This window comes from Colobus angolensis, unplaced genomic scaffold (assembly GCF_000951035.1).
Source record: "Colobus angolensis palliatus isolate OR3802 unplaced genomic scaffold, Cang.pa_1.0 Scaffold1, whole genome shotgun sequence".
In the NCBI taxonomy this organism is placed as follows: domain Eukaryota; kingdom Metazoa; phylum Chordata; class Mammalia; order Primates; family Cercopithecidae; genus Colobus; species Colobus angolensis.
In genome coordinates this window covers 16,762,269-16,775,811 of record NW_012110918.1, presented here as the reverse complement: position 1 = coordinate 16,775,811, position 13,543 = coordinate 16,762,269, and the positions used below count along the sequence as shown (strand labels likewise).

The following is a 13,543-nucleotide window of genomic DNA, read 5'->3' as shown; positions in this document are numbered from 1 at the left end:
TGGGGCCTGACCTTGGCCAGATCCTAAAGGACCACTCCAGTCCTGGTGTGTCTTCTGATCCTGAGTGCTATAGGAGAGGGGACGCAGGACCGGCTGGGGTCTCAGAGGCTCCAAAGGCCAGGCCCATCCGCTTCGTGGAGTCTCTCCCTCCCAGCCTCCAGGCAGGTTGGGGGCCTGGGAAAGGGACACAGGGGCCCACAAGTGAACAGGAAAATCTATTTGGATCCGACTTGAATTATTAAGTGGTTCAAGAATATTCTTAGCTCTGGGAAGGCTGTGGTCTGTAGAGACGGACTTTACCACGGCCCTATTTTTAAAGTTCTGTGGGTAGGAGTTGAGACGCCACTGCACTTAGAGCCCCCCAGCATGCCCCTCTGTCTGCTGCCAGGGAGTAGAGTGGGGACCGGGCAGGGGGGCACATGCCAACCCTGCAGACCCCCACCCTGCAGGGGAAGGGCGTGTGACGCAGGGACGGGAAGTTGGGGTTCCCCCACATACCAGGTGCCCAGGTCCACCCCTGCCCAGCCCCTGGCCCGTGAACCTGCTCCCCCAATTCTAGCCCCCCTTGACCCACACACCCTGTTTCCCCTGCTTCAGTCCCCTGCACTCTACTCCCCCAAACCTGCCCCCCTCCCGCAGAGCAGCCTTGGGGAAAGGGGCTGGGCCAGCTCAGGGCTGCCACTGTACATCCCCAAGGTGGGCTGGCATCTCAGCAAGCTGCTTTTGACTGAAGGAAAAAGAATCAAGCTTTTCAAGAATTCAAGTTAGTTTTATTCAAATGTCTTACTGAGAATCCTAGACCCAGGCCCCAGCCCGGGAGCAGCCTTAGAGAGGTCCTGTCTGACTGCCCAGTTCAGTGTCTCAGCCCACTGCTTGGATGTGGGGGGTCGGGGCTCAGGACCTGCACAGTCAAATCCATCCAGCTGGCTCTGAAGTTACATGACAGCAGAATCACACCAAGGCTTGGGCGTAACAGCACTTCTGGTTACAGATTACAGATGCATAATCGCTAACCTCGGCCAACATTTTTTCACGTGCAAGAAAAGCCAAGGACCAGGGTCCTTCATCTTTTAAGGAATACAGTGACTCAGGCAAAAGACGCGGGGCCATATGTTCTTTCCTGTTTTGTTTTCTAAGTGTCCCTCTGGAGAGCCGCAATGTCACCGAGTCAGGGCCCACAGAAATGAGCACACACTTAGGGTTGCTGCTGACATGCCCTGCCTCTCCTCACGAGGTTCATGTGGCCATCAGCCGGGGCTGAGGACCCCTGGCACGCACCTGCACCCCAAATGGACTACAGATGCCGCTTCCATTTCAACTCTCACCCCTTTAGGGTTCAGAGCTCCACACCCACTTAACCCCAAGCCAGTGGCAAAGCTTCCTGAGAGGCCCGGAACCGCCAGCCGTGAGTTCCACACCACCTCCGCTATCCTCCTGAGACCCTGTTCCCCCAAAGACAGGCCTTACTGAGGACTTGGTGGGGTGCTGGTCAGGAACTGCCCAGTCTTTGGGGAGGGGGTGCTGGCTGTCTGTGTGGGGAGAGCCTGGGAAAGGCATGCAGGCAGATGTGGTTGGAGCCCTGACTCTCTGCATCTTGGGCTTAGGTGAGTCCTCAGCAGGTGCCCTGCACTCCCGGTCCCCTTTCCCAGCCAGGTCACTGCTCAGCAGCTGCATGGTCAAGGAGGACTCCCCCAAAACCATGCACAGCCAGACGGCCCAAGCTAAAAGAAGATGCCAGTGACTAAAAGCAGGAGTGAAGGCAGGGACGTTCTCAGAGACCTCACACACATCAAGAACAACAGTATGCCAACAGATTAGATAACATGGACGAAATGGAAAAATTCCTAGAAACACACAAGCTAGCAACTGACTCAGGGATAGACAATCCGAACAATCTATAACAAATACATAGACTGACTCAGAATCAAAACTCTCCCAAAGACCTGAGACCAGATAGGCTCACTGGCAAATTCTACCAAAGGTTCTAACAAGAATTAACACCAATCTCTCTCTTCCAAAAAAACAGAGGAGGGAACACTTCCTAACCCAATCTATGAGGCTAATATTATCCTGATATCAAAACCAGAGGAAGACATCAGAAGAAAATGCCAGACCAATATCCCTTATAAATACAGGTGTAAAAATCCACACCAAAATACAAGTAAATCACATTCAGCAGCAGAGTCAATGGATTATACACCATGACCGAGTTGGATGTATTCCAGAAATGGAAACTGGCTCAACATGTGAAAATCAATCAATGTAACACCTCACACTAACAGAAGAATACAGGATCTTTTCAACAGAGGCCAGAAAAGCATTTGACAAAATCCAGTACCCTTTAAGGATAAAAACACCTAACGAATTAAAACTAGAAGGGAACGTCTTCAGCTGGATAAAGAGCATCCTTGAAAATCTAACAGCTCACATTATATATAGTGGTGAAAGACTGAAAACTTTTCCTTAAGATCAGGAACAAGACAAAGATATGTGCTCTCACCACTGTGTCCAACCAAGTGCTAGAGATTCCAGCCAGAGCAATTAGGCAAGAAAAAGAAAGAAAAGGCCTTCAGATTGGAAAGCAGGAAGTAAAAATAGGCCAGGCACGGTGGCTCATGCCTGTAATCTCAGCACTTTTGGAGGCCGAGGTAGGAAGAAAGCCTGAGCCCAGGAGTTGGAGACCAGCCTGGGTAACATGGTGAGACCCTGTCTTCACAAAAAAAAATCTTAAAAAATTAGGCCTGGTGTGGGGGCTCACGCCTGTAATCTCACCACTTTGGGAGGCTGAGGTGGGTGGATCACAAGGTCAGGAGATTGATACCATCCTGGCTAACACAGTGAAACCCTGTCTCTACTTAAAAAAAAAAAAAATACAAAAAATTAACCGGGCATGGGGGCAGGCACCTGTAGTCCCAGCTACTCAGGAGGCTGAGGCAGGAGAATGGCGTGAACCCGGGAGGCGGAGGTTGCAGTGAGCTGAGATTGCGCCACTGCACTCCAGCCTGGGCGACAGAGCGAGACTCCATCTCAAAAAAACAAAATTAGCCAGGCATGGTGGTGCATGGTTGTAGTCCCAGCTACTCTAGAGGCTGAGCCAGGAGGATTGCTTGAGCCCACAAGGTCAAGGCTGCAGTGAGCCGTGATCACACCCCTGCACTCCAGCCTTGGCAACAGAGCGATATCCTGTCTCAACAACAAAGCAAAATGGTCTGGGACAACTGGCTACTCAGAGTATGACATGGGACCTGCTCCTTCACACCATACACAAATTCAAGTCAAAATGGATCAAAGACGTAAAGGTAAGCACTAAAACTACACCTGTCTTAGAAGGAAATATAGGTGTAAATCTTCATGGCCTTGAATTAGTCAATGGCTTCTTAACTATAACATCAAAAGCATAAGCAACAAAATAGATTAATGGACTTCATCACATTTAAAAACTTTCATGCATCAAAGGACACTATCAAGGAAATAATGACAATCCACAGGAGAAAGTATTTGTAAACTACAGAGGTGATCAATATCTAGGATTGGGAACATATAAAGAACTTCTGCAACTCAAGAAGATGACAACCCAATTTTAAAAATGGGCGAAGGATGCTTTGCTCATGAGGATATACAAATGGTGACTAAGACATGAGAAGGCGCTCATCGTCGTGAGCCATTAGGAAATGCAAATCAAGCGCACAATGAAATATCACATTTTAATTTAATTTAATTTTTTATTTTTTTTGGAGACAGGGTCTCATTGTCACCCAGGCTGGAATGCAGTGGCACAATCACGGTTCACTGCAACCTCGACCTCCTGGGCTTCAGTGATTCTCCCACCTCAACCTCCCGAGTAGCTGTGATTATAGCAGTGCATCACCATGCCTGGTTCATTTTTTAGTTTTCTGTAGAGATGAGGTCTCACTATGTTGCCCAGCCTGGTCTCAAACCTCAAACTCCTGGGCGTAAGTGATCCTCCTGCCACAGCCTTCCAAAGTGCTGGGATTACAGGCATGAACCACTGTACCCAGCCGAAATACCAGCTCCTACTCCATGGAATGGCTAGAATCTAAGTGGCAGATAATAACAAGTGGTGGCAAGGGTGTGGAGAATCTGGAACCCTTGGGCATTGCTGGTGGGAATGTGAACTGATGGAGCTGCTATGGAAAAGTCTGGCCGTTTCTCAGAAAATTAAACACAGGGTTACCACATGACCCAGAAATTCTACTCCTAAGTATATGCCCAAGGCAGCTGAATACATGTTTACACAAAAGCTTGTACATCAGTCTTCCCTGAAGCATTATTCACAACAGCTCTGAATAGAAAAAAACCCAAGTATCCACCAAGATCAACAAAATGTTTATCCTGATCCATATGATGGAATATGACTCAGCCATAAAGAAGAATGAGGTTCTGACACCTGGCACGATGCAGGCGCATCTTGAAAACATTATGCCAAGAGAAGGAAGCCAGACAGAAAAGACTACACGGTGATTCCACGTCCGCACGGCGCCCACAGCAGGTCTGTCCTGAGACCCACGGTGATTCCACGTCCACACGGCGCCCACAGCAGGCCTGTCCTGAGACATGGTGATTCCGTGTCTGCATGGCTGCAATGGGGAGTGACTGCTAATGGGCATGGGTTTCCCTTTGGGGTAAAAAACCGTTCTGGAACTAAACAGTAACAATGGTTGCACATGATTGTGAATATACCAAAAGCCAATGAGTTGTAGTGGAAATGGTGACTTTCATCTCAAAACAAACATAAACTACTCACATAAAAATTGTCTGCAAACTTACCTCCAGGCTCTGGCCTGCTCCTCCTTGCAAGGGGAGGGGAAAATGGGAGCAACCCCTGGCCAGGCCCTCAGCCGGGGAGGCCCACCTGCCACCCCTGGTCCTTGAGGAACCAACGGTTTGAAGCAGAGCCTGACCTCCAGTCCCAGAGGAGCCCAGAGCCATCTCTGCCCACTCTCACACAGGTGGGTCGTTGGGTTGAAGCTGCGGCTCTTTGTGCAAAGCCTACCACGTGCCAGGCAGTTGTGGGCATTTCTTCTGAGTTCCCCGGCCCCCTGGGAAGCTCCCCTGTTGGAGTGAAGCCTCAGGGCGCAGGAGGCATGGTCCTGTCCGGCTCCAGAGGAAGGGGGCAGCCAGGCCTCCCTTGGAAGACCTGAGTTCTGATGGCTTGGGATGATGTGAGGAGCTGCCAGCCCAGGTGGGAGCCTGGTAGATGAGACCACCGTGACCTGGCTTCATCCTCTCATCACTGGGGTTGGCACAGCATGGCAGACTGACGGCCTTGTGGGCCTCACCTCTCCAAACCAGCAGCCTTCCCTCATCAAGGACTCACTATGTGCCCAGGCTCTCTGCTGAGCCCCCTACACACTTCACCTGGTGGAATGTCCCCCACCACATGGGCAGGTATTGTCCCCTGTGGGACAGGGTTGGAGCTTTGCTCAAAGCCGGCCTGGAAGAGACAGTGGGATCTCAGCCAGTTCTGCCCAGCTTCCACGCTGTGCTTCCAGTTCCTCTAATTACCTGCCACCTGTGGTCCTGGAGCTCCGGATAGGGGAAGCTCTAGAAGTCAGGAGGGAATGCCAGTGAGTGTGGAGAGGGGAGCAGCATTTGTTTGGGGCATGGGGTGCTGAGCCTCCCAAGGGTCCTACTGGCTTGGGACACACACATGGCATCCTGGACGCCAGGCTCTGCGTGTGTCTGTGGGGGGTGGAGCCCTTTGACTCAGGAGGTAGGTGGAATGAGGCACCAGCTGGGTGCCACGTTTCCCTTTCCTGCGAATGCCCTCAGGGAAGTGGAATGGGAGCGAGCAGAAACCCGGGTACTGCTGGGCCACCTGCAGTCAGCAGCCCCCCTGCCTGGATCCCCACCGCGCCCCCATGACTCCGTCTCCCATGACTCCACTTGGGGCAAGGCCCCCCCATCGCCAGCATCGGCTCTGTCCACTGTTTGCCTGAGGAGCCCCGTTTTTCCAAGGACCATGCGGTGGTCTCACCTATGCCTCAGTGGGCCTGGGGGCCAGCATGAGGGTCCCCAGAGCGATGCCTAAGCCCTGGACTCATGGGCAACGACGCAGGACCTCGGATTCCGTCCCCCAACCCGGGTGGCGTGCCCCGGGACCACGGCTGTGCTCGGGTGGTGTTAACCCCGGGAGAACCCTGCCCGGCCTGCTGGTGCCGGTGACATTCAGAGACTTTAGGGGGACACCTCTGGAGGCTGTCCACGGCCCTGCTCTCCCTCCCATCCAGACAGGACTCCATGGGGGTGCTGGGAGGCAGATCCTTGCCAAAGATGCTAGGTGGGCAGACGCCCCCACTCCGACCACTGATGCCTTGTTCCTGGGCCCAGCCTGGTGCTAGACTCCACACCCCATGCCTCATTTATCAGGAGTGTACTGAGTGTCCACCGCTGGGCAAGAGATCTCACGCGTATCCCCACCTTTAAACCCCAATGCTTCTGAAGCAGGTGTTCACGTTCCTGGTGAGGAAACAGGTTCCAGGTGGACACGGCTGTGGCTCTCAGCTCATCAGGTGCTGCCCTGGACTCTCCCAAGGAGACCTTCAGCGCCCACCAGACAGGCACATCTAGACCGGTCTGGACCCCACGCGTGGCTGTCCCTGGGGCCCACATGGCTCCACGGCTGACACCTCTCAACTTGAGCTAGAGGTAGACAGGGTCCACACAACCTCAAAGCTGGCCTCGCTCGCTGTCAGCTCCACCCCTCTCCCACCCTCAAGGACTCTCTGGGGACACTCTCCCCACACTGGCCCGAGTTCCAAGGCCCTTCCTGTCTGTCTCCCTTCCCAAGGCAGGTGGAAAGGGAGGGCCGTGAGCCTTCCCCATCCACGAGCTGCTGCCCCTTTCGGTGCGAAGGGCAGAGATCCCTCTGCCATGGTGAGGGGAGCCTCGGTCCACTGGTGGGGTCCTCAACGAAAGCTAGATCCCCGACAGGCCCAAGTGCCCAGGGCTGGGTGAGGCCAGTCCGGGTCCACTGATGCCCTGAGGCATGGAGGGCCGGAGGGGCCGTGCTGGGGCTCCCTCTCGCCCCACACTGCTCATCTGGTCTGGCCAGCATTGCTGACGGACGGCAGCCAGAACAGTCCACCTAGTTCCCTCTCTCTCCTATGCCCCCTGTGACTTCAGGCACAACACCAAGGTGACCGCAGGGCCCCTCGGCATCTGTGCCTCCCAGCCCCACTTGTCCTGGAGTGGGTCTACTTCTTACAGAAATTTCTAGACTAGAGTCTGCTCCATCAAGGAAGGGCAGCTGCACAGCCTGGGCCTCTTTTCCGGAGCCTCCGTCCCTGCAGCCCAGCCCTCCAAAGCAGCTTTCGAGTGAGAGCAGGCGGGTGGGGCTGGCACTTCCAGGCCCTGAGTGCTGCTGCCTGTGCACCTGTCCCCTCAACTGTGCACCTGTCCCAGGCCCAGGCTCGCACTGCTCCTCAGGAACACCAGGACAGCACCGTCTTAGAGGGGCATAGAGGGGCGCCAGAGACCCGCCCTCCCTGGATTCTTGTCCCAAGCTGTCAAATCATGATCACTGGCCCCTTCTTGTAGAGTTCAGGTGAATGGCAGGAAAGGATTCCAGGAATGTCTTCATGCTCTGTGGCAGATTCCAGCGTCCTCAGGGAGCCTGGGGTCTGGAGGCCAGCCGGCATGTCAAGGGCTGGGGGGTGCTTGGGAGGCGCCCAGGGGCTGGGGCCGGGCTGCAGTTGGGCCGTCCCCTTTGCCCCCACTCCTCAGCTGGCACCTCTAGCCCACACCAAGAGAAGAGGAAGTGGCCAGACAGGGGCCCGGGGCTGCTTTCCCACAGTGGAGACAGTTTTGAGGCTGTGCCTCTGGGGAAAGGCAGGCAGGGACAGAGGACAGTGATCAATTCTCAGAGCCTGTGGGGGACAGGGCCACCCCCAATCCTAGCCCCGCTGGGCGCAGAACCTGGCACCCAACCCCTCAGGCACCAGTGACGCCCTGTCTGGCCTCCCACCCCGCAGCCCAGACTGTCCCTGTGTGCTGCCCCCAACCTCAGCCCCCTCCAGGCCGAGACAAGGCTCTCTGCTCCCTCTTCCCAGGGCAGGCTGCAGGATGGCCAGGACTGGGGTCAGGGGTCATGGCAGGCAGTGGGCAGGTGCTAAAGCCCAGCTACCCCAGCTAGGACCCCTCCCATGCCAGGGTCGAGATGGTTCAGTATGGCTGGGGCTGGGGACCTGCTTTAAAAATGAACCCTGATTCTGCGAGTAAACCTTAGAGTAAAGAGAGCAACGGAAATAAATCATCAAACAAACAAATAAGTAAAATTAAAAACCCTGAGAAGAAAAAAAAAAGAGCAAGCAAGTCCTATCTATTGAAAGGGGCGGGCAACGCAGAGGCTGCAGGGCTCGTGCAGGCTGTGCTCTGAGTCCCCTTTGTGGGCTCCAGGAAAGCGTCTCGCGCACTCTCAGGGTCTGGCACTTGCCCCCATAGAGATCTGTCCTCTGAGCACCGTGACCACAGCTGAGCAGCCGATGACGGGGCGAAGAGGGGCTGTGGTCACCTCTACCCCACCTGGCACTGGGCTGTGCTGTGGCATCCCCCAGGGGTGGTGCGGTCAGCCTGTCTTTGGGGACTGCGTGCTCTACCTGCGGCTGAGGTGAGGTTCCCCTAAGTCCCTAGACCATCCCCAGGGGTGGTCAGTGTCCTGAGGCCAGAACAAGGTGGCCAGCAGCCTTCGTGTCTTCATGGCGCCCAGTTCCACCCTCCTGCCAGTCCTTGCTCTCCTGCTCCTGGGAGCCTGGCCTTGGGGCTGTCCTGGGGCCTGGGCTGTGGTCCTGTGGGGGCCGGCCCTCACCTGAGGACTCTCCAGAGTCTCCTCTGGGGCATGCCACTGGCCTCTGCGTCAGGCTCCTGGTGATGACATTGAGAAAGGGACAGCATCAGACGCTAGCACCCACCTGACACCCCCTCACACCGCAGGTGGGGTCTGGGAACTGTGGCTGGCCTGGACACTCAGGGCCTGCTACAGCCCAGGGCATTGGGCCGGGTAGGGCATGCTGCTCAGACAGAGCTTGCATTCAAGCTGGCTGGTCCCCAACTCTGGGAGAGCTTGGGGGTCCCTGCCACCTGCTCCTTCAGTTCTCAAAGCAGCCTAGGGAGGCCTGGGAACAGTCCCTGGCTTAGAGGGAAAATGAGCACAGAGGAACCGCAGCCCTTCAGTAACTAATCGTGGGCGAGGGCATGGCGAATCCCAGGCCTGGGGCCTCCTGCAATCTTTGCCCAGGGAGTGGGGCTGTCTTCTCAGCCTGGAGGCTCAGATGCAGGGCCTGGAATCCAAACTGCCTACTCCAAGAGGAGAAGAAGTGGCCAGACTGAATTCGGCTTTACTCCTTATCAGTGCTCAGTGTCCCAGCTTCCTCATCTGTAAAGTGGGGTCACAGTACCTCTCTCACAGCAAGGTTGCTAGCAGGATCCAATCATCTGCAATATTTTAAGACAAAGCCTTGCACTGTTAGCTGTGACTGTGCCAGACACACTGTCACTCTAACAAGAACCAGTGGGACAAGAATTACAGAGCTTATCTCGTCGATGAGGAAGCTGAGGCTTGAGGAGTGCAGCCGCCACAGCTGGCTATGCAGGGCTGGGTCATGTCTGACTCCGAGGCCACACCTTTTCTGCAGTATCCACATCCTGGTACCTCACAGGCTAAGTGGACTGAGGAAGGCTGAGGAGAGTCCCAGGACTTTGGGTGGAAGCAGTGGGGTGTTTCTGGAGAGTTCCCACGAGAATAGGAGTCCACCCCACTCCTCTCTCCTCCCTCTTCGAAGACCTTTCCTGTGGCCCCTGCATGCCCTGGCCCTGCACTGTCTGTCCTGAGCCACAGTGTTGCAACAGGGAGAGGCTGAGCCACCAGAAACAGCCTATGCAGGTGTCTGTGAAATGCCCCTTTAGTGTCCCAGCCTCCTCTGGTGCTCACCTCGGTGTGGGTGGCCTGGGGAGTCCCAGCGACTTGCGGATGTGCTCTCGGGAGCAGATGTCAGCCTGGAGGAGAGAGACGTGCTGCTGGGTGCTGAGCCGGCCTGTGGACCAGTTTCCCGCCAGGAGCTGCTGGTGGCAATGCCTCCCTCCCCCACAGAAGCCCATTCAGGACGCACAGGTCACAGCCAGCTTTTCAGTCTCAGGGGCAGCGGCCCTGTTGGCGAGTGTGTGACAGGCATGCCTGGAACTTTGGGGTCAAAGCCCTGCAATGGCAGCTCTCACACCGAGCTGGGCAGTCCCTGACGGGCCTGAGTAGCTGGTGAGTGGACAGGCTGAGCGCGCGGGTCCTGGTCTCCTCCCCACCGGTGGCAGTTGGAGCTGCTCAGCCTTCACTGGTTTCCAGCCTGTGCTTCCCTGTAGGCTGTGTGCAAGCCGAGGCTTCCCTGCTAACACTTGCTTCTCTGGGGACTCCGAGCCCAGCTGCTCTGTCCCCTCCCTGACGAGATGAGCAGTAACCCCTGTCCCGCCTCCAGAATCACCAGGATAAAAGAGGGCGGTGGGCCACAGGCTGGGATGAGGGCAGACCCCAGCAGGGTCTCACAGCAAGGTTGCCAGCAGGATCTAGCAACCTGAACAGGGCTCAGGTCTGAGTGGGAACCCCTGGGGGCGTGGGGGGTCTGGCCCTGGGAAGTCCCCCTGATCCCAGCTCAGATGGGCTTAGATTAGCTTCAGGGCTGCACGACTCATGGAAAGCAAGGGCTAATCCCCCAGCCTGCTCCTGCTTCTATTCATGAGGGAAGAGGGGCAGCGGTAGGCGGAGCCAGGGGGAGAGCAGAGCAACACTAACCCTGTCTGTGCTCTCCCAGAACCTTCTGGAACAGAGTCAGAAGGGGAACCTGTTGAGAGGTGAGTGACCTCAGGAAGAAAATGGACCCAGAGACAGAGCCAGCCCTGCAGGACTCGACCGTCGGCTCACGCCCAGCAGTGAGAAGCTGCCGGCTCCTGGTGCAGAACAGCTGCATATCCCATCTGGTTGCAGCTTTCCTTCCTCTGGAGGGTGGGCCCAGGATTTGGCAGGCTCTTCGCCAGTGCTAGACACAGATCCTTGTTCTGTTTCTAGATGCTCAAGGTACTCACAGGCCAGGTGTCCCCTCCCTTGCAAGGACGGGCCACTGTCCTACTCTGGGGCGTGCTGAGGTGGAAAAAGGTCTAGGAGCTCCAGGAACTGTGTTGTCTGCAGCAGCACGACCTAAAGTTCCTGGGGCTGAAGGCCTGGGAGACAGTTCCTTGGGTTCTCTCTCGCAAGACCACACGGCTGAGCTGGAATGGAGGAAGAAAGGCCTCTCTCCTGGGGGCTGGGGACACAGCTCACAGGCTTAGAGTCCACACACCTGTGCCCTGAGCAAAGCCCTGCAAGGCTGCGGAGCCCGCTCTTAGATGCCACCACTAGGCACAGCTCCCCAGGGCGAGGGCCATTGTGGTATGCGGGCTGCTGCTGCCCCCTGGAGGCCACACTGCGCGCCAGCAGCCGGAAGGCACCGGCCCCATGGTGGTGGCCTGGGGGTTTTCCACTGGTGCTGCCGCTGCCCCAGCACAGGCTGCGGGGCAAGCAGTGGGGGTAAGATGGGGAAGCGGCAGACACCAGGGAGGCTCCGGAGCTGGGCTGCTGGAAGCGGCGCGGCTTGTGCAGACCCGCGTCCCTACCTCCACCCCACAGCCTCCACAGCACGCACAGCGGCCACCTAAAAAGGCCAACCTGCGGGCATCCCGCTGCCAACTCAGCCTTCCAAGTCCCTGCGGGTGACGTCTGAGACCCTGGAGCACCCCAAGATGCTCACGGGCCCCCACCCACTCTGTACTTCACTGCCCTGGCTCCAGCCACATCTTCCTGCTGAGTTTCTTTTTGTTTTTTTTTAAAGTTTTTTTGAGATAAGGTCTTGCTCTGTCACCCAGGCTGGAGCTCAGTGGCCCAATCAGGGCACACGGCAGCCTCGACCTCCTGGGCTCAGGTGATCCTCCCGCCTCAGCCTCCTGAGTAGCCAAGACCACAGGCGTGTACCACCACACTTGGTTAATTTGTTTTTACATTTTTTTTGTAGAGACGGGGTCTCACTATGTTGCCTAGGGTGCCCTCAAACTCCTGGGCTCCAGGGATCCTCCCACCTCTGTCTCCCAAAGTGTTGGGGTTACAGGTGTGAGCCACCCTCCGGGCCCCCCATTGCTTGAGCACATCAAACTCCTTCCTGCCCAGGGCGGCCCTTCCCCTAGCGGGTCTCTTCTAAGACTGACTTTTCTTGAACCCTCACTCTGTGGGCTTCTCTGGGACAGGATCCACCCATGTCTTGTGGTCCCCTGGTCCTATTGAGGCTGGCTGTGAGCATCTCGTGCCAGCTGTCTCTCCCCTGGTCCGCAGGCTGAGTCCTTTCTCAGCTGAGCTGACCGTTTCAGCAGAGTTCTCACCCCTCCTGGGGGACCGAACAGCAGTTCTGGTGCTGGGTTCTGGTGCGGGCACACCCAAGGCCCCAGACCAGCATCTCTGGGGCCTGCACAGCTTTCCTGCAGAAGCCTCCTGGCTCAAGTTCAGCTGTTCCCTTTGGGACCTGAGGGGCTGGCTGGGAACTGGCAGGATACCTCACCACCGGAGCTAACATCACTGATTCTCCAAGCTGGCCTGTATCTGGGTGCAGGAGGCTCAGAGAGGCTGGGAGGCTGAGTGCATGGGGCACAGGGCCTGGGGATGAACTCTTGGGAGCCCTGCACCCTCCGGTCTATTGTTCTGACTGCAGGGCCCAGCGCAGGCCAACCAAGCTCTCCAGCAAGGTGTCTGTGACCTGTCCTTGGCCCAGGAACCCCTGTCCTCACGTCACTGCACTCTGACCCCAGCTGAGCTGCTGGGGAGCCCTGAACAGCAGGTGGTAGGAAGCAGAGGCGCCTGCGCTGCCTCCCCGTATCCCCGGCCCACCCACCTGGCGCACGGGCTCTGGGATCCGGAACCTGCAGCAGCAGCAAGTCAGGCGCACAGCTGCCTCCAGGCTCATTCTGTGGCCCACGGAGACGTAGAGGGGCCTGGTGCTGCGGTCGTGGCTCCTCAGGGCCTGTGACAAGGAAGGTGAGGGCTGTCCTGTGGGCCGGGCCACTGGGACCAGGGTCTGGACAGCCTCAGCGGCTGGAGCTCTGACAAAATGTCCTGGGGGCAGGAGGGAAGCTGAAGGGGGCAGTGCTCTCAGGGGCCAGGGCCTGCCCATCCTCAGGGTGCCTTCCTACTGCTTGTCCCTGGGGCAGGGTGGGCTCCCTCAGCACAGCTGGAGGAAATAAACACATATATCACACCCCGGGCTCAGTCAGAGGCAGGAGAATGGACGGACGGGCAGGCGGGGGGTTGATGTGGTAAGTGTGAGTGCACACGTGTCTGCATGCACCTGTGTCTGCCTGCAAAAGATCCCCTCCCCCGGGGCTTTGGAGGGGCTCAGGGTCCTGGCCACTCACCATTCCCAGGACAGTCCCAGAGTCTCCCAGCAGAGGGAACGAGTCTCCTCGAGTCTGCAGGAGTCGGATCTGGAAAATGGGAGAAAAAAAAAAATGGGGAAAAAAA

General features: G+C 56.8%; 1 protein-coding gene across 2 annotated transcripts in view; it reads right to left on the bottom strand.

Moving 5' to 3' along the window:
- Positions 1-2,409: 2,409 nt before the first annotated feature.
- ENDOV (endonuclease V) overlaps positions 2,410-13,543 on the bottom strand; it is a 20,877-nt gene continuing 9,743 nt past the window's right edge. Inside the window, exons 5-9 of one of the 2 annotated variants that reach the window (XM_011958619.1) lie at positions 13,438-13,506; positions 12,918-13,046; positions 9,950-10,014; positions 8,828-8,883; positions 2,410-2,519 (exon numbers count right to left, since the gene is read on the bottom strand). In XM_011958619.1, coding sequence (XP_011814009.1) covers positions 2,497-2,519; positions 8,828-8,883; positions 9,950-10,014; positions 12,918-13,046; positions 13,438-13,506 — 342 coding nt within the window. In that variant the 3' untranslated portion in view covers positions 2,410-2,496. Of the gene's footprint in view, positions 2,520-8,285; positions 8,884-9,949; positions 10,015-12,917; positions 13,047-13,437; positions 13,507-13,543 lie in introns of those variants that run through there. The other variant, XM_011958537.1, reaches the window with a different exon arrangement.